Consider the following 22,087-nt stretch of genomic DNA (forward strand, 5'->3'; position numbering starts at 1 on the left):
CTATATGTCATATACTATAGAACTTTATTTTTTCCAGAAAAACGCGAGTATATGTATTCAGAGATGGCCACTTTCTATAGCCTTCCGTCTTCAAATAAAGTTGTTTCATGTATAGTGTGTGTGTGTGTTTGTGTGTGTTAGCTCTGAGCTGCGAGGAGCTGAACACTGCAGCGGAGGGTTTGGGGGAGCTATGCCAGTGGAGGTACAACACATGTGGCTCTGCCTGTCCAATCACCTGTCAGCACTCACAGCCCCTCCCCTGCCCATTCACCTGTATCGAGGGCTGCCACGCTACCTGCCCCCCAGGTAAGACACACACACATACACAATTACAAACATACATATGAGGGTTAATAAAGATCATAAATGAACCAAAGCGGAGAATGAATGGCTTCTATTCACCTGTATCGAGGGCTGCCACTCTACTTGTCTCCCAGGTAAGACACACATGTAGATGAGGGATAATAAAGGTCATGAATTAACCGAAGATAATTAATGCCTTACTATCACCTTGGTGAACATTTATTTTGTTTATGTTTTTGTTTTTTTGCGTCAACGTATCTACGGGTAAACGCGTGGTGTGGTTATTAAATATAAATATATTTTTTTATTGTTACACAAAAGCCGTTTTTTTTAAAATCAGCCAAAGTCTAGAATTGGATGACCAGGGTCTTGTTTCTAATCCATTCATCAACATTCTAGACCTGGATAACCAGGGCCTTGTTTCTAATCCATTCAGCCAAAACCTAGAAATGGATGACCAGGGCCTTGTTTAAAAATCCGTTCAGCCATAATCTAGAATTGGATGACCAGGGCCTTGTTTCTAATCCATTCAGTCACAGTCTAGAACTGGATATCCTGCGCCTTGTTTACAATCCATTCAGCCATTTTCTATAACTGGATAACCAGGGTCTTGTTTACGATCCATTCAGCCATAGTCGAACAATGGATGACCAGGGCCTTGTTTCTAATCCTTCCATCAACATTCTAGACCTGGATAACCAGGGCCTTGCTTCTAATCCATTCAGTCACAGTCTAGAACTGAATAACCAGGGCCTTGTTTCTAATCCATTCAGCCAAAACCTAGAAATGGCTGACCAGGGTCTTGTTTCTAATCCATTCAGCCACAGTCTAGAAATGGATGACCAGGGCCTTGTTTCTAATCCATTCAGTCACAGTCTAGAACTGGATGACCAGGGTCTTGTTTGTAATCCATTCAGCCAAAGTCTAGAGCTGGATGACCAGGGCCTTGTTTCTAATCCATTCAGTCACAGTCTAGAAATGGATGACCAGGGTCTTGTTTCTAATCCATTCAGCCACAGTCTAGATCTGGATGACCAGGGCCTTGTTTACAATCCATTCAGTCACAGTCTAGAGCTGGATGACCAGGGCCTAGTTTACCATCCATTCAGTCACAGTCTAGAGCTGGATGACCAGGGCCTAGTTTACAATCCATTCAGCCACAGTCTAGAGCTGGATGACCAGGGCCTTGTTTACAATCCATTCAGTCACAGTCTAGAGCTGGATGACCAGGGCCTTGTTTACAATCCATTTAGTCACAGTCTAGAGCTGGATGACCAGGGCCTAGTTTACAATCCATTCAGCCACAGTCTAGAGCTGGATGACCAGGGCCTTGTTTCCCAGTTACGATATCTTTTTTTTTTTTTGTTTAACCTTTATTTACTAGGCAATTAATTTAAGAACAAATTCGTATTTACTATGACGGCCTACTCCTGCCAAACCCGGACGATGCTGGGCCAATTGTGCGCCGCGCTATGGGATTCCCAATCACGGCCGGATGTGATGCAGGAACTTAAGCATTACAGTGATCATACCATTTGCATTGTTATTTACCAGCCACATTTTTAAGTGTTTCCCAAACAAGTACGTAGAGGGAACATTGGTTAAGTGCGTAGTTGGACCATTTGTACATGATCGAAAGAAAAGCAATGCTTCTCTCGGATCAGCTTTCTCCATTCAAATAGGACATGTGAGGCGTCTGTTTCTCAAACTAGACACTCTAATGTACTTGTCCTCTTGCTCAGTTCTGCACCGGGGCCTCCCACTCCTCTTTCTATTCTGGTTAGAGCCAGTTTGCACTGTTCTGTGAAGGGAGTAGTACACAGCGTTGTACCAGATCTTCAGTTTCTTGGCAATTTCTCGTATGGAATAGCCTTCATTTCTCAGAACAAGAATAGACTAACGAGTTTCAGAAGAAAGTGCTTTGTTTCTGGCCATTTTGAGCCTGTAATCGAACCCACAAATGCTGATGCTCCAGATACTCAACCAGTCTAAAGAAGGCCAGTTTTATTGCTTCTTTAATCAGAACAACAGTATTCTGCTGTGCTAACATAATTACAAAAGGGTTTTTATTAATGATCAATTAGCCTTTTAAAATGATAATCTTGGATTAGCTAACACATTGTGCCATTGGAACACAGGAGTGATGGTTGATGATAATGGGCCTCTGTACGCCTATGTACTGTAGATATTCCATTAAAAGCCGTTTCCAGCTACAATAGTCATTTACAACATTAACAATGTTGTCGTGTCTTTGGCTATGCTGGATTAAGTGATATGACATGCTATTCTATAAAATCCTTTCTCTGTAATTAATATTACCTGATTAAGCTAATCATGTAAACGTAATTAACTAGAAAGTCGGGGCACCACGAAAGAGTGTATATAGAGCTCTTATCTTCCAAATAAACTTTTAAAGACCTAGTAATATTGTACATCAATAGGAGTCAATATTAATCGTGACCTTATTTCAGTCTCATCTGAACATTATAAATTCTTGATTATCTTCCCGAACCCTGGCTAACAAGTTGAATCAGCAATACAAACTTTGGTTTAATTATTTATTTACTAAATACCTAAATAATCACACAGAATTACATATTCACAGAATGCAAATTATGTCATACAGAAAACGTCCCTGGTGGACGGAGCCGACATGATGGCTGGTTACACAAAGGAAAGAGGGTTGGGTTTGAGGGAAAGAGCGGGAAGACTGAGGAACAAAGGGAGACACTATGCGGTCGTAAATACAGTATCTTTGTGCATTCTAAATTACCACCCATTTGGAAAAGGAAAATGCAAAAATATTTACTCTGAGCTGCACTTTGGTAGGTTGGTCGTAGATGCTGGCCGTGTTGCCCAACAGAGATCTTCCTGTCCTCGGAAGAATGTCTCTGGTGGTAAATTGGATACGTTGTAGTATCGTCGTTGTGTGTTAGGCTGGATCCGTCGTCCGTCTTTTCCTAGCCCACGTTTACAGCAGCTGCTGCTAACTCAACGGCTAGGAGGTATCACTTCTGTAGTGAATAAGAGTTCAAAGTTCATACCATTCGCAACCAAAGCTCATGCTGAGGTTGGCTTAGTTCTGTAGTTGACATGTTAGTCCTTTTAACGTGGAACTGTTGTCCTCACGTCCTCGGAACAGCTTATTATCTAAATCCTTCTGACATCGGACCATCGCCCTAATGTACCTGGAACAGCAAGTTATTTGCCCTTTTAATGCAGAGGCTGCAGGCTTCGCGTACTCAGAACAGGAAGTTACATTTTCGTAAAGGGCTTTATATAGGAAGGGAGAGAAGGGAGTGTTTTATAGTTTGTAACCAATGTCTCTTCATTTGGAAGCTAAAATTACATTTCATCTTTTCACAAATAGTTTCATATTTAAACATTTAAATTGCACAACAATTCCATGTGAATCTGATAACTGTAATGTGTAGACTTTCCGCGATACAGTTTATGTCATCCTGTCATTAATAAGAATGTCTCAGATGACAGCCGAACTGACATCATATTCATTAAGTACCAACGCGTATTCTCCACTGGTTGGATTACCGAAATATGGTTCCTTTCCCCCCACCGTTTGATGTTCCCAGACTCTCTATGATTAACAAAGGCTATTCAGAAGTCCTTCAGTAGAATCAAGAGAGAGAGGGAAGGGAGAAAGATATTTATGGGGGGGTCATAAACCTTACCCACAGGCCAACGTTATGACAATGTCTACACTGATTTTCTGATCAATTTGATGTCATTTTAATGGACAAAAAGCTTTTCTTTCAAAAACAAGGACATTTCTAAGTGACCCCAAACATTTGAACGTGAGTGTATGTGGGAACGTACAGTTGAAGTCGGAAGTTTACATACACCTTAGCCAAATACATTTAAGCATGTCCCAGTTTAGGTCACCTAGCAGCACAAGCTCAGAAGATAGATGGGGGCAATCAAATCACATATGGTGTCAAGGGCACAGCTGGGGGCAGAGGGTGGTCTATAGCAAGCGTCAACGGTGAGAGACTTGTTTCTGGAAAGGTTAATTTTTAGAAGTCGGAGCTCGAATTGTTTGGGTACAGACCTGGATAGTAAGACAGAACTCTGCAGGTTATCTTTTCAGTAGATGGCAACACCGCCCCCTTTGGCAGTTCTATCTTGTCGGAAAATGTTATAGTTAGGAATGGAAATGTCAAGGTTTTTGGTGGTCTTTCTAAGCCAGGATTCAGACACGGCTAGGACATCCGGATTGGTGGAGTGTGCTAGGGCAGTGAATAAAACAAACTTAGGGAGGAGGCTTCTAATGTTAACATGCATGAAACCAAGGTTTTTACGGTTGCAGAAGTCAACAAATGAGAGCCTGGGGGATGGGAGTGGAGCTAGACACTGCAGGGCCTGGATTAACCTCTACATCACCAGAGGAACAGAGGAGGAGTAGGATAAGGGTATGGCTAAAGGCTAACAAAACTGGACGTCTAGCACGTTCAGAACAGAGACTAAAAGGAGCAGATTTCTGGGCATGGTAGATTATTTTCAAGGCATAATGTACAGACAAAGGTATAGTCGGATGTGAATACAGTGTGGGTAAACCTGTGCATATAGTGATAATGAAAGAGATATTGTCTCTAGAAATAGCATTTAATAACCTCTCTGGGGTACGTGGGACGCTACCGTCCCACCTGTGGTACACACTATTCAACAGCCAGTGAAATAGCAAGGCGGCAAATTCAAAACGACAAAAATCTCATAATTGAAATTTCTCAAACATACAACTATTATATCCCATTTTAAAGGTACACTTCTCGTTAATCCAACCACATTGTCCGATTTCAAAAAGGCTTTACGGCGAAAGCATAGCATTAGATTATGTTAGGACACCACCTAGACAACAAAAACCACACAGCCATTTTCCAAGGAAGGAGAGGCGTCACAAAAAAACAGAAATACAGCTAAAATTAAGCACTAACCTTTGATGATCATCATCAGATGGCACTCATAGGACTTCATGTTACACAATACATGAATGTTTTGCTCGATAAAGTTAATATTTGTATCCAAAAACCCCATTTTACATTGGCCCGTAATGTTCATAAATGTTTTTCCTTCAAAAACTTCCAGTGAATGAGCATATCAATTTATAGAAATACTCATCATAGACGTTGATAAAATATTAAACTGTTATTCAAAGAATTATAGATGAACATCTCCTTAATGCAACCGCTGTGACAGATATTTAAAAAGCTTCACGGGGAAAGCACACTTTGCAATAATCTGAGTACAGAGCTCAGAAAACAACATCAGGCAATACAGATACCCGCCATTTTGGAGTCATCTGAAATCAGAAATAGCATTAAAAATATTCAGTTACCTTTGATATCTTCATCAGAATGCACTCCCAGTTTCCCAGGTCCACAATAAATGTTGTTTTGTTTGATAAAAAAATAATTTCTGTCCAAAATACCTCCTTGTTGTTAGCGCGTTCAGTAAGCTACTCCAAATGTAGGAAGCGCGCCGAAATTTCACGACGAAAAGTCAAAAAAGGTTCTATTTACATTCGTAGAAACATGTCAAATGATGTATAGCATCAATCTTTAGGGCCTTTTAAACATAAATCTTCAATAATTTTCCAACCGGACGATTCCAATGTCTTCAAAAATGTAATGGAACACAGCTACCTCTCACGTGAATCCGCGCCACTGAACTCATGTCCCTTTCTGAGTCAACAACTTCCAACTTCCTTTGTTCACTCTCTGTTCACTGTAAAAGCCTGAAACAAGGTTCTAAAGACTGTTGACATCTAGTGGAAGCCTTAGGAAGTGCAAAATGAACCCTAAGTTACTGTGTGTTAGATAGGCAATCACTTGAAAAAACTACAAGCCTCAGATTTCCCACTTCCCGGTTGGATTTCTCTCAGGTTTTTGCCTGCCATATGAGTTCTGTTATACTCACAGACATCATTCAAACAGTTCTAGAAACTTCAGAGTGTTTTCTATCCAAATATACTAATACTATGCATATCCTACCTTCTTGGCCGGAGTAGCAGGCAGTTTAATTTGGGCACGCTTTTCATCCAGAATTTCGAATGCTGCCCCCTACCCTAGTGAAGTTAAACCAGGTGATGTCACTGTGTGTGTGGGAGGTGGAACTAAATTGTTAGCCGAGGCGTTTTGAGCAGTGCTAGAGGCTCTACAGTGAAATAAAACAATAGTTACAAACCAAAACAGCAATGGACAAGGCATGGTGATGTTAGGGAGAGGCATCCATAGCCGGGTGATCATAAGAGTCCAGTGCGTGGCTTCAGGCAGCTAGCGGCGGGCTAGCAGGCTAACAGAAAGGCCTTAGATGGGCGACGCAACAGAGGAAAGTCTGTTGTGGCCTCCTCGTGGAGTTACATCAGCGGACGGATCAGCAGGGCTCCGTGTGGTAAACCAGGCCAATTGGCAAAATATGTATAGTGGTCAAAGAAATATGTCCGAAGGGCCTCTTAAGCCAGCAGTCCAATGTGCTTTAGATAACTAGCAGGCCGCGGATTAGCGGCTGTGCGTTCAGGGGACGTTAGCTGCTATAATTCTAGGTGGAAAATATATATATATATATATATATATAATAATAATAATAAAAAATAAAAAAATAGGTTCAGAGCTTGCGGTAGGAATCTGGAGATATGGAGAAGAATAAGTCCGACTAGCTCTGGTTTGAGTCGCGCTGTACAGACTGGCGAGAGTTGTCCGGGATAAAGGTAGCTGATGACCGCTAGCAAAGGATAGCTGACTGCTAGCTAGTAGCTTCGGAATGTATTCGATGGGCCTCGTAAACTAACAGTCCGTTGTGCTCTAGACAGCGAGCATTCAAGGGACGTTAGCTGCGAAGGTCAGAAGGTGAGAAGATTCAGAGCTTGCGGTAGGAATCCGGGGATATGGAGAGAAAAATAGGTTCGGTATGCTCTGGTTGAATCGCGTTGTACAAACTGGCGAGAGCTTTCCGAGCTAAAGGTTAGCTGATGACCGTTAGCTGGCTAGCTTATGTTGGAGATTCCAGTAATAGAGGTAGAGGAAAATACTTTAGAGAAAAAGCAGGTCCACACCACATTGGGTGAGGCAGGTTGCAGGAGAGTATTTTGAAGTAAGGGGTTCGAAAAATATAAAAAGATATGCGAAGGAAAAGATATAAAAATATATATACACGGGCCACGACAAGACGAGGACAAAAGAAGTCTGACTGCTACGCCATCTTGGATTGTACCATCTGGGTAGGGGCTGAGTGGTATCTTAGGGTTGAAGGAAAGGGAGACAGAAAAGGAAACAAAGTAGTGATCAGAGACCTGGATGGGGGGGGGTTGCAGTGACATTAATAAGAGAACAGAGACCTGGAGGGGGGTTACAGTGAGATTAGTAGGAGAACAGAGACCTGGAGGGGGGTTACAGTGAGCTTAGTAGGAGAACAGAGACCTGGAGGGGGGTTACTGTGAGATTAGTAGGAAAACAGCCTCTTGTATAGATGAGGTCTAGCTTATTGCCTGACTTGTGAGTGGTAGGGGACTGGGAAAGGGTGAGGTCAAAAGAGGTAAGTAGGGGAAATATAGAGTTGGAAATAAATTAATTGAAGTCAGACGTCAGAGGTTGAAGTCGCCAATTACGAAGACCGTTAAGCCATCATCAAGGTGTAAAGCACATTGTGAAACTCTAAGGGCACCTGGTGGATAATAGATGACAACAATGTTACGCTTGAGTGGACAAATAACAGTGACAGCATGGAATTTAAATAAGGAGATGGACATGTGAGAGAGGGAAAAAAATCAAAAATCTCCAGTTAGGAGATATGAGTAGCCTTGTGCCACCACCGCAATGACCAGATGCTCTTGGACTATGAGAGAAAACTTAGTCAGATGAAGAGAGAACAGCTGGAGAAGCAATGTTCTCTGCGGTGATCCATATGTCTCTGTCAGGGCCAATTAGTTAAGTGACTGAAGGCCAGCATAGGCTGTGATGAACTTGGAGGTCTTGACCACAGATCGGCAGTTCCAAACGCTGCCAGACACCAGGAATTCCACCTGGGTTGTGCGTGCAGGGTACACTACATTAGAAGGGTTGCAGCCAAGAGGTGGGGAGCGTCTGTAAAGCCTACAGGGAGATGAGCGAACGGGTATAGAAAACACACACATAGTTGACAAAGCAACAAAATAGCAAATTGTAAATAACTAGGTAAGACACTCAAGGGAGAGAGTGGTGTGGAGCCTCTCTTTCCTTCCTTGAACAATTTGTCAGAACAACTTGGCAGAACAACTCGGAATAACCATCTTAGTTTCGACGACGGTCTTAGTTTTGTAACCTAGACTGAGATTACAAAAAGCAAAAAGCCACAAATTGCCCTGCCCCTTGATCCTGGTTGATGTATCATTCACAGGAGGCTGCTGAGGGGAGAACGGCTCTTAATAATGGCCGGAACGAAGCACCATGTGTTTGATGTATTTGATACCATTCCAATTATTCCGCTCCAGTCATTAAGATGAGCCCATACTCCCCAATGAAGCTGCCACCAACCTCCTGTTGCGTCAACAATCATATGCAAGTTATGAGCAGTCAGCCGTTCACACACCAAGTAGGCTACTGGGAAGACAGACAGGCAGCACTTAAAGTAGCTAGCAAAAATACAGCACTAGAACACAACAGATAAAGACAAAAAAGTATACTAGAGATATCAGGGGCCTCATTTATCAATATTGCCTAGAAACTATTATAAAATACTACTTACAAACAGGATATATAATGTTCAATCCTACGAGCGTCATACACAGAGGAGATAACCATTGATAAATACGATCCTTCTCAGCCTTGGTGCTCGGGCACGACCTTGGCTGTTGGCTTTTCGAAACACCCCTAATTAACCATATATGGTCAAAATCATCGCTTTAAAGCCATTGGGGAATATACAACGCTGTACAATGAAATAGCTACTACGCAGTCAGAGATTGAAGCAGAGGTGCTAGTGACTGAAACAGAGGTGCTAGTGACTGACAACCAAACATTATTATGTGGTTTGCTCAGTTGTGGTTTGACCTGTAAAAATAAAGACATAGCTACAAAGTGAGGACCATTAGGACATTTCAAGTTGTTTTAGCGATGGCAAATATACTTCAAAGTTTAGGTTACACTCACCAATAAGCCATCCATCCAGCCAGCTCCCTCCTGTAGGTGAACAGGCCAACATTGCTGTTCACCACATTGAGTAGCGTCTTTTCTGTATCACATACCACCTGCACATTAAGAGTGGAAGCTTTCTCTTTTCAAATAGTTCACACATTTTCAACATTCATGTATATTTTCACAATTCCTGACATTTAATCCTAGTAAAAATTCCCTGTTTTAGGTCAGTTAGAATCACCGCTTTATTTTAAAAATGTGAAATGTCAGAACAATAGTTGAGAGAATGATTTATTTCAGCTTTTATTTCTTTCATCACATTCTCAGTGGGTCAGAAGTTGACATACACTCAATTAGTATTTGGTAGCATTGCCATTAAATTGTTTAACTTCTCTGGGGTATGTGGGATGCTACCTTCCCACTCGCCAACAGCCAGAGAAATAGCAGAGCGCCAAATTCTAAACAACAAAAATCTCATAATTCAAATTTCTCACACATACAAGTATTATACACCATTTTAAAGATAAACTTCTCGTTAATCCAACCACAGTGTCCGATTTCAAAAAGGCTTCATGGCAAAAGCATAGCATTAGATTATGTTAGGACAGCAACTGAGTAACTGAGTCAGTTTGTAGGCCCCCTTTTGTCGCACATGCTTTTTCAGTTCTGTCCTCAAATTTTCCATAGGATTGAGGTCAGGGCTTTGTGATGGCCACTCCAATACCTTGACTTGGTTGTCCTTAAGCCATTTTGCCACAACTTCGAAAGTATGCTTGGGGTCATTGTCCATTTGGAAGACCCATTTGCGATCAAGCTTTAACTTCCTCACTGAAGTGTTGAGATTTTGCTTCAATATATCTATATAATTTTCCTGCCTCATGATGCCATCTATTTTGTGAAGTGCACCAGTCCCTCCTGCAGCAAAGCACCCCCACAACATGATGCTGCCACCCCCGTGCTTCATGGTTGGGATGGTGTTCTTCGGCTTGCAAGCTTCAACCTTTTTCCTCCAAACATAATGATGGGCATTATGGCCAAACAGTTCTATTTTTGTTTCATCAGACCAGAGGACATTTCTCCAAAAGGTATGATCATTGTCCCCATGTGCTGTTGCAAACCATAGTCTGGTTTGTCTATGGCGGTTTTGGAGCAGTGGCTTCTTCCTTGCTGATAGGACTTTCAGGTTATGTCGATATAGGACTCGTTTTACTGTGGAAATAGATACTTTTATACCTTTTTCCTCCAGCATCTTCACAAGGTCCTTTGCTGTTGTTCTGGGATTGATTTGCACTTTTCGCACCAAAGTACATTCATCTCTAGGAGACAGAACGCATCCTTCCTCAGCGGTATGACGACTGAGGGGTCCCATGGTGTTTATACTTGCGTACTATTGTTTGTACAGATGAACGTGGTACCTTCAGGCATTTGGAAATTGCTCCCAAGGATGAACCAGACTTGTGGAGGTCTACAATTTTTTTTCTGAAGTCTTGGATGATTTCTTTGGATTTTCCCATGATGTCAAGCAAAGAGCCACTTAGTTTGAAGGTACGCTTTGAAATACATCCACAGGTACATCTCCAATTGACTCAAATGATGTCAATTAGCCTATTAAAAGCTTCTAAATCTATGACATCATTTTCTGGAATTTTCCAAGCTGTTTAAAGGCACAGTCAACTTAGTGTATGTAAACTTCTGACCCACTGGAATTGTGATACAGTGAATTATAAGTGAAATAATCTGTCTGTAAACAATTGTTGGAAAAATGACTTGTGTCATGTACAAAGAAGATGTCCTAACTGACTTGACAAAACTATAGTTAACTATAGTAAACGCCGTTCCGCCTGCGCAACCCTAGCCAACAGCCAATGGCATCGCACGGCGCGAAATACAAAACCAACTAAAATACCACAATTCAATTTTCTCAAACAATCAACTATTTTACACCATTTTAAAGATAAGACTCTCGTTAATCTAACCATATTGTCCGATTTCAAAAAGGCTTTACAGCGAAAGCAAAACATTAGATTATCTTAGGAGAGTACATAGATACAAATAATCACACAGCCATTTTCCAAGCAAGCATATATGTCACATAAACCCAAACCACAGCTAAATGCAGCACTAACCTTTGATGATCTTCATCAGATGACACTCCTAGGACATGATGTTATGCAATACATGCATGTTTTGTTCAATCAAGTTCATATTTATATCAAAAACCAGTTTTTTCCATTAGCATGTGATGTTCAGAACTAGCATACCCATCAAAAACTTCCGGTGAATTTACTAAATTACTCATGATAAACGTTCACAAAATGCATTCATTATTTTAAGAATTATAGATACATAACTCCTTTATGCAATCGCTATGTCCGATTTTAAAATAGCTTTTCGGCGAAAGCACATTTTGTAATATTCTGAGTACATAGCTCGGCCATCACAGGCTAGCTAATTTGACACCCACCAAGTTTGGGACAACCTAAACTCAGAATTACTATTAGAAAAATGTGATTACCTTTGCTGTTCTTCGTCAGAATGCACTCCCAGGACTTCTACTTCAACAACAAATGTTGTTTTGGTTTTTGTTCGTGCGTTCAGGTCACTATCCGAAGGGTGACGCGCGAGCGCATTTCGTGACAAAAAAATTCAAAATATTACATTACTGTACTTAGAAGCATGTCTAACGCTGTTTAAAATCAATTTTTATGCTATTTTTCTCGTAAAATAGCGATAATATTCCAACCGGGCAACGTTGTATTCATTCAAAGGCTGAAAGAAAAAAATGGAGTAGTCTCGTGGACGCGCATGTCAGTGTCACTGTCCCCAGGCTGACCACTCACAAATTCTGCTGCTGTTCTTCGCCCAGAGACAGCAGACACCCCATTCCACTTTCTGGCGCCTTCTGAGAGCCAATGGAAGAGTTAGAACGTGTCACATTACAGCACAGATGCTGTAATGTCGATAGAGATGCAACAGAAGGACAACAAATTGTCAGACAGGGCACTTCCTGCATGGAATCTTCTCAGGTTTTGGCCTGCCTTATGAGTTCTGTTATACTCACAGACACCATTCAAACAGTTTTAGAAACTTTAGAGTGTTTTCTATCCAAATCTACTAATTATATGCATATTCTAGTTTCTGGGCAGGAGTAGTAACCAGATTAAATCGGGTACGTTTTTTATCCGGCCGTGAAAATACTGCCCCCTATCCCAAAGAAGTTAACAAGAAATTTGTGGAGTGGTTGAAAAACGAGTTTTAATGACTCCAACCTAAGTGTATGTAAATTTCCGACTTCAACTCTGTGTGAACTGGTGAACAGCTTGTGAACTGGTGAATGTGCTTGTGAACTGGTGAATGTGCTTGTGAACTGGTGAATGTGCTTCTGAACTGGTGAATGTGCTTGTGAACTGGTGAATGTGCTTGTGAACTGGTGAATGTGCTTGTAAACTGGTGAATGTGCTTGTGAACTGGTGAATGTGCTTGTGAACTGGTGAATGTGCTTGTGAACCTGTGAATGTGCTTGTGAACGCTAAGAACAACTCGTGTCTCCATTGACAGTCCATGTTAATTCAAGACGGTTTCTTAGGCGCTCAGTAGCTAGGTTAGTTCATTTAGTCCCAATGTCATCCCTCAATTTTGAGCCAGATTCTAATTGGACCTTCTTGCTTTGTCTCTCAGCTCGTTCACAGCCATGTGGAAACTACCTGCGTTGTTGATATTTAGTCCTAGATACACACACATACACTGATAAACACACACATACACATGTATACACACACTGTGCAGGCAGCAGTAACCCCTCCGCCTCTGCCTTGAAGGTCAGATATTGGATGAGGTTTCCATGCAGTGTGTTGAACCCGCCCAATGCCACATATGTTACCATGACGGAGAGAGGATCTCCCATGGTAACAAGGTCATCCTGAACCATGACGACCCCCAGCATTGTCAGATATGGTAACACACACACACCACATACATTGTATATGTCTGGAACAATGTCTTGAACTATTAATCTAATTGTGTGTGTGTGTGTGTGTGTGTGTGTTCCAGCCACTGTGAAAACAACACTCTGAGCTGTGAGGTTTGTGCTCCTCTGGACACCGTAACTTCGTACACTACCCCTGCTGGTCTGACCACACCCACCGCCCAGCCTGTATCGACAGTGATGCCGGAGGGGTCATGTGACCGGGCCATGGACCTGGCCTTCCTATTAGATGGCTCGGCAGCGCTCAGCGAGGAGGACTTCCTGTCCGTCAAACAGTTCATCCTATCAGTGGTGGACAGGTTCAGGATGGGCTCCGCCCACACCAGGGCTACGGTCCTGCTGTATCATTCTGGAGTGAAGACCTACGACATGCAGGTACACACACCCACACACACCAGGGCTACACACACCCACACACACCAGGGCTACACACACCCACACACACCAGGGCTACACACACCCACACACACCAGGGCTACACACACCCACACACACCAGGGCTACGGTACTGCTGTATCACTCTGGAGTTAAGACTAGAGCTCTTCAAGTGTCAGGGTAGGATCCGGGTCGAGTCTAAATTCTGTAGTTGACCATTAGATCCGGGTAGGGTCCAGTTTGGTGGACTCGGATCTCTTGTGGGTGTAACAGACAGACCCTGAATTAAATTGAAGAGTTTAGTTCATATTCAACATGAACTCAAATTTCACATATTTACATTTTATTAGCTTAAAATTGCATATCAGCCTGCTTTCATTTGTTTTGCGCAATTTATTCCTCTGAAATGGTATGCAGAAGCACACACAGCCACGTAGAACTACTGACTGAGTACTGACCTCTATAGCATCTCAGGAAATGTCGGCTACTTGTCATTTTACCCGCCAAAAAGTGTGTATTATAATTTATTCAGATAAAATGACAGAGCCAATAATTTGTTTGCTTGTCTAACTGATTAGGTTGAATTCACTATTTGTCAAGTCAGTGAGGCAAGATGAAGTGGCCATATGGCAGTGTAACGGGGCTAGATAGATAGATATTTTTCCTGCAAGGGAACTTCACCCTGCTGGCTGGCCGGTGTCTCTGATATTTGATGAGGAGATGCAGTATGCTGGATGGAACAACGGGAGCAGCATCCATAGTTAGTCTCCTTGCCTATAGCCTACTAATAATTGTTATTTTGGAAGCACAACTGTGGATACGGAAGGGGATATATATTTAATTTTTATTTAGTTTGTCTTATTTATTCAATTTATACATTTGTGACCGACTGCCTTGCAAATATTTGACTCTGGGCCCGAGTATTAGGCAGTTTACTCCGGGCTTTTCATCCAAAAATGAAAATACTGCCCCCTATACCTTAAACCTGTTGGAGATAGGGGGCAGTATTTGCACGGTCGGATAAAAAACGTACCCGATTTAATCTGGTTATTACTACTGCCCAGAAACTAGAATATGCATATAATTATTGGCTTTGGATAGAAAACACCCTAAAGTTTCTAAAACTGTTTGAATGGTGTCTGTGAGTATAACAGAACTCATATGGCAGGCAAAAACCTGAGAAGATTCCTTACAGGAAGTGCCGTCTCTGACCATTTCTTGGGCTTCTACACTCTATTTATTGAAAACTGAGGATCTCTGCTGTAACGTGACACTTCCTACGAATCCCATAGGCTCTCAGAAGGCGGCAAACCGGTGAATGATGTCTTTGCAGGCCCTGGCTGAAAAACATTAAAGCATTTGGATAGTGGTCGATCAGAGGACAATGAGACTGAGGCGCGTGCACGACGCGACACCATGTTTTTATTTTTTCGTCTTTGAACTGAAACAGGGTATCCCGGTCGGAATATTATCGCTTTTTTACGAGAAAAATCGCATAAAAATTGATTTTAAACAGCGGTTGACATGCTTCGAAGTACGGTAATGGAATATTTAGAATTTTTTTGTCACGAAACGCGTCGGGCGCGTCACCCTTCGCCACCCTTTGGATAGTGTCTTGAACGCACGAACAAAACAGAGGATATTTGAACATAACTATGGATTATTTTGAACCAAACCAACATTTGTTATTGAAGTAGAAGTCCTGGGAGTGCATTCTGACGAAGAACAGCAAAGGTAATCACATTTTTCTAATAGTAAATCAGAGTTTGGTGAGGGCCAAACTTGGTGGGGTTCAAAATAGCTAGCCATGATGGCTGGGCTATCTACTCAGAATATTGCAAAATGTGCTTTTGCCGAAAAGCTATTTTAAAATCGGACATAGCGATTGCATAAAGGAGTTCTGTATCTATAATTCTTAAAATAATTGTTATGTTTTTTGTGAACGTTTATCGTGAGTAATTTAGTAAATTCACCGGAAGTGTTCAGTGGGAATGCTAGTTCTGAACGTCACATGCTAATGTAAAAAGCTGGTTTTTGATATAAATATGAACTTGATTGAACAAAACATGCATGTATTGTATAACATAATGTCCTAGGATTGTCATCTGATGAAGATCATCAAAGGTTAGTGTTGCATTTAGCTGTGGTTTGGGTTTATGTGACATTATATGCTAGCTTGAAAAATGGGTGTCTGATTATTTCTGGCTGGGTACTCTGCTGACATAATCTAATGTTTTGCTTTCGTTGTAAAGCCTTTTTGAAGTCGGACAGAGTGGTTAGATTAACGAGAGTTTTGTCTTTAAAATGGTGTAAAATAGTCATATGTTTGAGAAATTGAAGTAATAGCATTTCTAAGGTATTTGAATAACGCGCCACGGGATTCCACTGGCTGTTGAGTAGGTGGGACGATTTCGTCCCACATACCCTAGAGAGGTTAAAAAGTTAATGACAGGGTCTTATCTGAGATGGTTAATGACAGGGTCTTATCTGAGTTGGTTAATGACAGGGTCTTATCTGAGTTGGTTAATAATGACAGGGTCTTATCTGAGTTGGTTAATAATGACAGGGTCTTATCTGAGTTGGTTAATGACAGGGTCTTGTCAGGGTCTCATTTTTTGGACCTCCGGTCAAGCGCTATGACATGCAGGTATACACACACACACACACACACACACACACACACACACACACACACACACACAATCTTATAACTGAGAGAGTTTGTTATCCGATATTAGCCATATTCTTCATATTACATTAACTTCACTCCTAACTCCTGACCTCTAACCTCTAGGTTCAGAAGTGGTTGTTTAAGAAGACAGTGCGTGAGCTGCACTACAGTGGTGGTGATGCTGCGTTTCTAGACGAGGCGGTGAAGTATCTGGCAATCAACATCTATGATAAGAACAAGCGAGAACATGCCGGCCGCGTCGCTATCATCCTCACCGCCAGCGCCAATCCCCGGCCTCTCCGCGCCACCGTCAAGCTGCTTCGGAAGAAAGACATTACCACCCTGACGCTGGCGCTGGGTCCGGAGGCTAGCTGGACACAGGTTAATGACATCACGAAAGCCAAGCCTGATAACAGGGCTTACCAGCTGAACAGCGTGTCTGAGCTGCCGGACAACTTTATGGAGGTCACTGACTACCTCTGTACCCTGGGGCTGGAGCCGGAGACCCCCAAGTCTCCGCCCGCCAAGCCTGGCATGGCTAAACTTAGCCTTGGTACCACCACCACCACACAGCCTCCACTGCTGGAGACCATCCCCACCCTGACCTCCACCCTGTCCCAACACCTCCCCAACCCCATACAGCCTACTGGCATGGCCCCCACAACTACTTCTCCCTCTCCTTCCTCTCTCTCCTCCTCTTCCTCCCTCTCTTCCTCTCCTCCCTCTAAATACGTGACATTTATCCTGGAAGGTTCTGACTCGGTTGGGGAGGTGGGATTTAACGCCTCTCTCCTCTTTCTGGAGGAAGTGATATCACAGCTGGCAGAGGAAGGGGAGGAGCCCGTGCGTGTTACAGTCATACAATACTCGGAAACAGTCACCGTGGAGATAACGCGCTGGGAAATACGGTGGCAGAGAACCAAGTTTCTAAGAAGACTGCGGGAGATCCGCTGGAGGGGTGGGGACAAGACCAACACAGGTGCAGCAATTGGCCAGACCTACCAGGAAGTGACTACTGATAGGCCCTCCTCCACCCCTACCTCCCCCCAGCTAGTCTTCCTGGTGACAGAGAACCCCCCCACCGACGTGATCACGCGCCCCCCCTCCTCCCACACACACACCCGGGTGTATCCCATCGGGGTAGGGCCGAAGGTTAGAGAGGTGGACCTGATGCCTCTCAGCTCCCCACAGCGCCCCCTCATGGTGGAGGACTATACCAGCCTTACCTCTCTGGTTACCACTGTGGTTAATATCACCAGAAACTCCCTCTCTCCTCGCTCCCCCACCCTGCCTCCCCCACGACTCACCCCCACACTGGCCCCCAGAGCCACCCTGCCTCCCTCAGGTAAAACACACACACACACACACACACACACACACACACACACACACACACAGAAACACACACACACATATATACACCGACTTTGTTGAGATGGTGCTGCAGTGGATTAAATAAAATAAAATTGTAAATGCTTACTTACAAGCCCTTAACCAACAATGCAGTTAAACATTTTTTTTTAAATAAAATTAACAAATAATTAAAGAGCAGCAGTAAATAACAATAGCGAGGCTATATACAAGGGGTACCTGTACAGAGTCAATGTGTGTGGGCACCAGTTAGTCGAGGTGATTGACGTAATATGTACATGTAGGTAGAGTTAGCTGTGGTCTTACAGGCTCCTGACCAATTCTGCTATTTTGTGTGTTTTCTATCACTGAGCTTAATAATATTTCCACCATTATTTCTTATGACCGAAAATAGTTTATGGACATCAGAACAGCAATCACTAACCTTGATTTGGATGATGAATTATACATCAACGAGTCGGCAGGTCTACCCCGAGCCAGGCCCTGATCCTGGGACTCTAAATAAGAAGTGGCGGCCATAGAGAGGAAAGCGAGGTGACAACATGACTAGACTACATTGGCAAGCATCTAGACCACTATTGCCCTCTGTTCTATTGACGTACAGTCACTAGAAAACAAACTGGACGAGCTTCGTTCCAGACTATCCTATCAACCTGAACAACTCTAATATTCCAGGTTTCTCAGAGTCGTGGCTGAACAAGGACATGGATAAAATACACCTCATTGGCTTTTCCATGTAAACAACTCTACAGTGAGGGAAAAAAGTATTTGATCCCCTGCTGATTTTGTACGTTTGCCCACTGACAAAGAAATGATAAGTCTATAATTTTAATGGTAGGTTTATTTCAACAGTGAGAGACAGAATAACAACAAAAAAATCCAGAAAAACGAATGTCAAAAATGTTATAAATTGATATGCATTTTAATGAGGGAAATAAGTATTTGACCCCTCTGCAAAACATGACTTAGTACTTCTTGTAGTTGGCCACCAGGTTTGCACACATCTCAGGAGGGATTTTGTCCCACTCCTCTTTGCAGATCTTCTCCAAGTCATTAAGGTGTCGAGGCTGACGTCTGGCAACTCGAACCTTCAGCTCCCTCCACAGATTTTCTATGGGATAAAGGTCTGGAGACTGGCTAGGCCACTCCAGGACCTTAATGTGCTTCTTCTTGAGCCACTCCTTTGTTGCCTTGGCCGTGTGTTTTTGGGTCATTGTCATGCTGGAATACCCATCCACGACCCATTCTCAATGCCCTGGCTGAGGGAAGGAGGTTCTCACCCAAGATTTGACGGTACATGGCCCCGTCCATTGTCCCTTTGATGCGGTGAAGTTGTCCTGTCCCCTAAGCAGAAAAACACCCCCAAAGCATAATGTTTCCACCTCCATGTTTGACGGTGGGGATGTTGTTCTTGGGGTCATAGGCAGCATTCCTCCTCCTCCTCCAAACACGGCGAGTTGAGTTGATGCCAAAGAGCTCCATTTTGGTCTAATCTGACCACAACACTTTCACCCAGTTGTCCTCTGAATCATTCAGATGTTCATTGGCAAACTTCAGACGGGCATGTATGTGCTTTCTTGAGCAGGGGGACCTTGCGGGCGCTGCAGGATTTCAGTCCTTCACGGCGTAGTGTGTTACCAATTGTTTTCTTGGTGACTATGGTCCCAGCTGCCTTGAGATCATTGACAAGATCCTCCCGTGTAGTTCTGGGCTGATTCCTCACCGTTCTCATGATCATTGCAACTCCACGAGGTGAGATCTTGCATGGAGCCCCAGGCCGAGGGAGATTGACTGTTCTTTTGTGTTTCTTCCATTTGCGAATAATCGCACCAACTGTTGTCACCTTCTCACCAAGCTGCTTAGCGATGGTCTTGTAGCCCATTCCAGCCTTGTGTAGGTCTACAATCTTGTCCCTGACATCCTTGGAGAGCTCTTTGGTCTTGGCCATGGTGGAGAGTTTGGAATCTGATTGATTGATTGCTTCTGTGGACAGGTGTCTTTTATACAGGTAACAAGCTGAGATTAGGAGCACTCCCTTTAAGAGTGTGCTCCTAATCTCAGCTCGTTACCTGTATAAAAGACACCTGGGAGCCAGAAATATTTTTGATTGAGAGGGGGTAAAATACTTATTTCCCTCATTAAAATGCAAATCAATTTATAACATTTTTGGCATGCGTTTTTCTGGATTTTTTTGTTGTTATTCTGTCTCTCACTGTTCAAATAAACCTACCATTAAAATTATAGACTGATCATTTCTTTGTCAGTGGGCAAACGTACAAAATCAGCAGGGGATCAAATACTTTTTTCCCTCACTGTATTTACCAAGAGAGTTTTCATCTATATTTTTCGTAGCTGTCTATTTATGCTAAGCTACACGTCTGCAAGGTGTACCCATCTCAAAAGACCTGAAATGGTCAAACCACACTACACGGACACTGTGGGGAAGAAGGCACGACAGCGACTCTTCAACCTCAGGCTGAAGGAATTAGGCCTTTCCCCGTGGGCCCTCACATTGTTCTACAGAAGCACCATCGAGAACAGCACAGCCTGGTATTGTAACTCCAATTCCGCTGACCCCAAGGCTCTACAGGGGGTTGTACGCTCAGCCAAATGCACCATTGAGTGTTCACTGCCTGCCCTCCAGGACACCTACAACACCAGGTGTCACAGGAAAGACAATAAGGTCATCAGGGACGTCAGCCATCTGAGCCTTGACCTGTTCTACCCACTTCCATCAGTCAGACGTGGCCAGTGTAGGAGCATCATGGCAAAAACTGGAAGATTGGCAAATAGTTTATACCCCCCCAGACCATAAGGCTGTTGAATAGCCACCACTAGTCAGCTACCTGCTCTCCCTGTCCTGCTCCTGTCGCCAGACTTCCTGCCCCCACTCCACAATGGACATTTATCATTCTTACAGTTATTATTATAATTATTGTTATCAATTATTATTATTATTATTATTATTATCATTGTTTCTTTAACTTCTCTTTTTGACTGTCGGAGCTCAGAGCTTCAGAAAGTTACTGTAGCCTGCAATTACATCTGCGACCCTGTGCATGTGACTAATAAACTAATCTAATCAACTACAGGGCTGTTTCGCTAGCACAGACTAGAATATGTTTCAGGATTCATCTGATAACATTGAGGGGTTTATCACATCAGTCAATAAGTGCCTCCACAGTGACCGTATGTTCATATTCCAACCAAAAGCCATTGATTACAGACAACATCTGTACTGAGCTAAAGGCTAGAGCTGCCACTTTCAAGGAACGGGACACTTATCCGGACGCTTATAATAAAACTCGCTACGCCTTCCGACGAACCATCAAACAGGCAAAGCATAAATACAACGTCCCTGTGCCCAAGAACACCAAGGTAACCTGCCTAAATGACTACCAAATCTGACAATAATTCTATCCTCATGATTCCTGCTTACAACCAAACACAAAAGCAGGACGTACCAGTGACGCTTATAAGGAGCGTGACTCTTATAAGAAATCTTGCTATGCCCTCAGATGAACTATCAAACAGGAAAAGCGTAAATACAGGACTAAGATTGAATCCTACTACACCGATGTTCATCAGATGTGGCAGGACTTGCAAACTATTACGGACTATAAAGGGAATCTCAGCCGTGAGCTGCCCAGTGACACAAGCCTACCAGACGAGCTAAATTACTTCTATGTACGCTTCGAACACTGAAGCACGCATGAGAGCACCAGCTGTTCTGGACAACTGTGTGATCACGCTCGCCGTAGCCAATGTGAGTAAGACCTTTAAACAGGTCAACATTCACAAGGCCACAGGGCTAGGCGGATTACCAGGGCGTATTCTCCGAGCATGCGCTGACCAACTGGTAAGTGTCTTCACTGAAATGTTCAACCTGGCCAAGACTGTAATATCTACATGTTTCACCATAGTTCCTGTGCCCAAGAACACCAAGGTAACCTGCCTAAATGACTACCGACCTGTAGCACTCACGTCTGTAGCCATGAAGTGCTTTGAAAGGCTGGTCATGGTTCACATCAACACCATCATCCCAGAAACGCTAGAGCCACTCAATTTGCATACCGCACCAACAGATCCACAGATTACGCAATCTCTATTGCACTCCACACTGCCCTGTCCCACCTGCACAAAAGGAACACCTACTTGAGAATGCTACAGATCAGCATTCAACACCATAGTGCCCTCAAAGCTGATCACTATGCTAAGGACCCTAGGACTAAATACCTCCCTCTGCAACTGGATTCAGGA

General features: G+C 43.1%; 1 protein-coding gene across 1 annotated transcript in view; it reads left to right on the forward strand.

The window, feature by feature from the left end:
* Window positions 1–22,087, forward strand: part of vwf (von Willebrand factor) — a 182,633-nt gene that overhangs the window by 47,879 nt on the left and 112,667 nt on the right. Inside the window, exons 26-29 of the mRNA XM_029759558.1 lie at window positions 142–306; window positions 13,244–13,379; window positions 13,476–13,785; window positions 16,580–17,801. Of these exons, the coding sequence (XP_029615418.1) occupies window positions 142–306; window positions 13,244–13,379; window positions 13,476–13,785; window positions 16,580–17,801 (1,833 nt within the window). The remainder of the gene's footprint in view (window positions 1–141; window positions 307–13,243; window positions 13,380–13,475; window positions 13,786–16,579; window positions 17,802–22,087) is intronic.

Source organism: Salmo trutta, chromosome 7, assembly GCF_901001165.1.
Source record: "Salmo trutta chromosome 7, fSalTru1.1, whole genome shotgun sequence".
Taxonomy (NCBI): Eukaryota; Metazoa; Chordata; class Actinopteri; order Salmoniformes; family Salmonidae; genus Salmo; species Salmo trutta.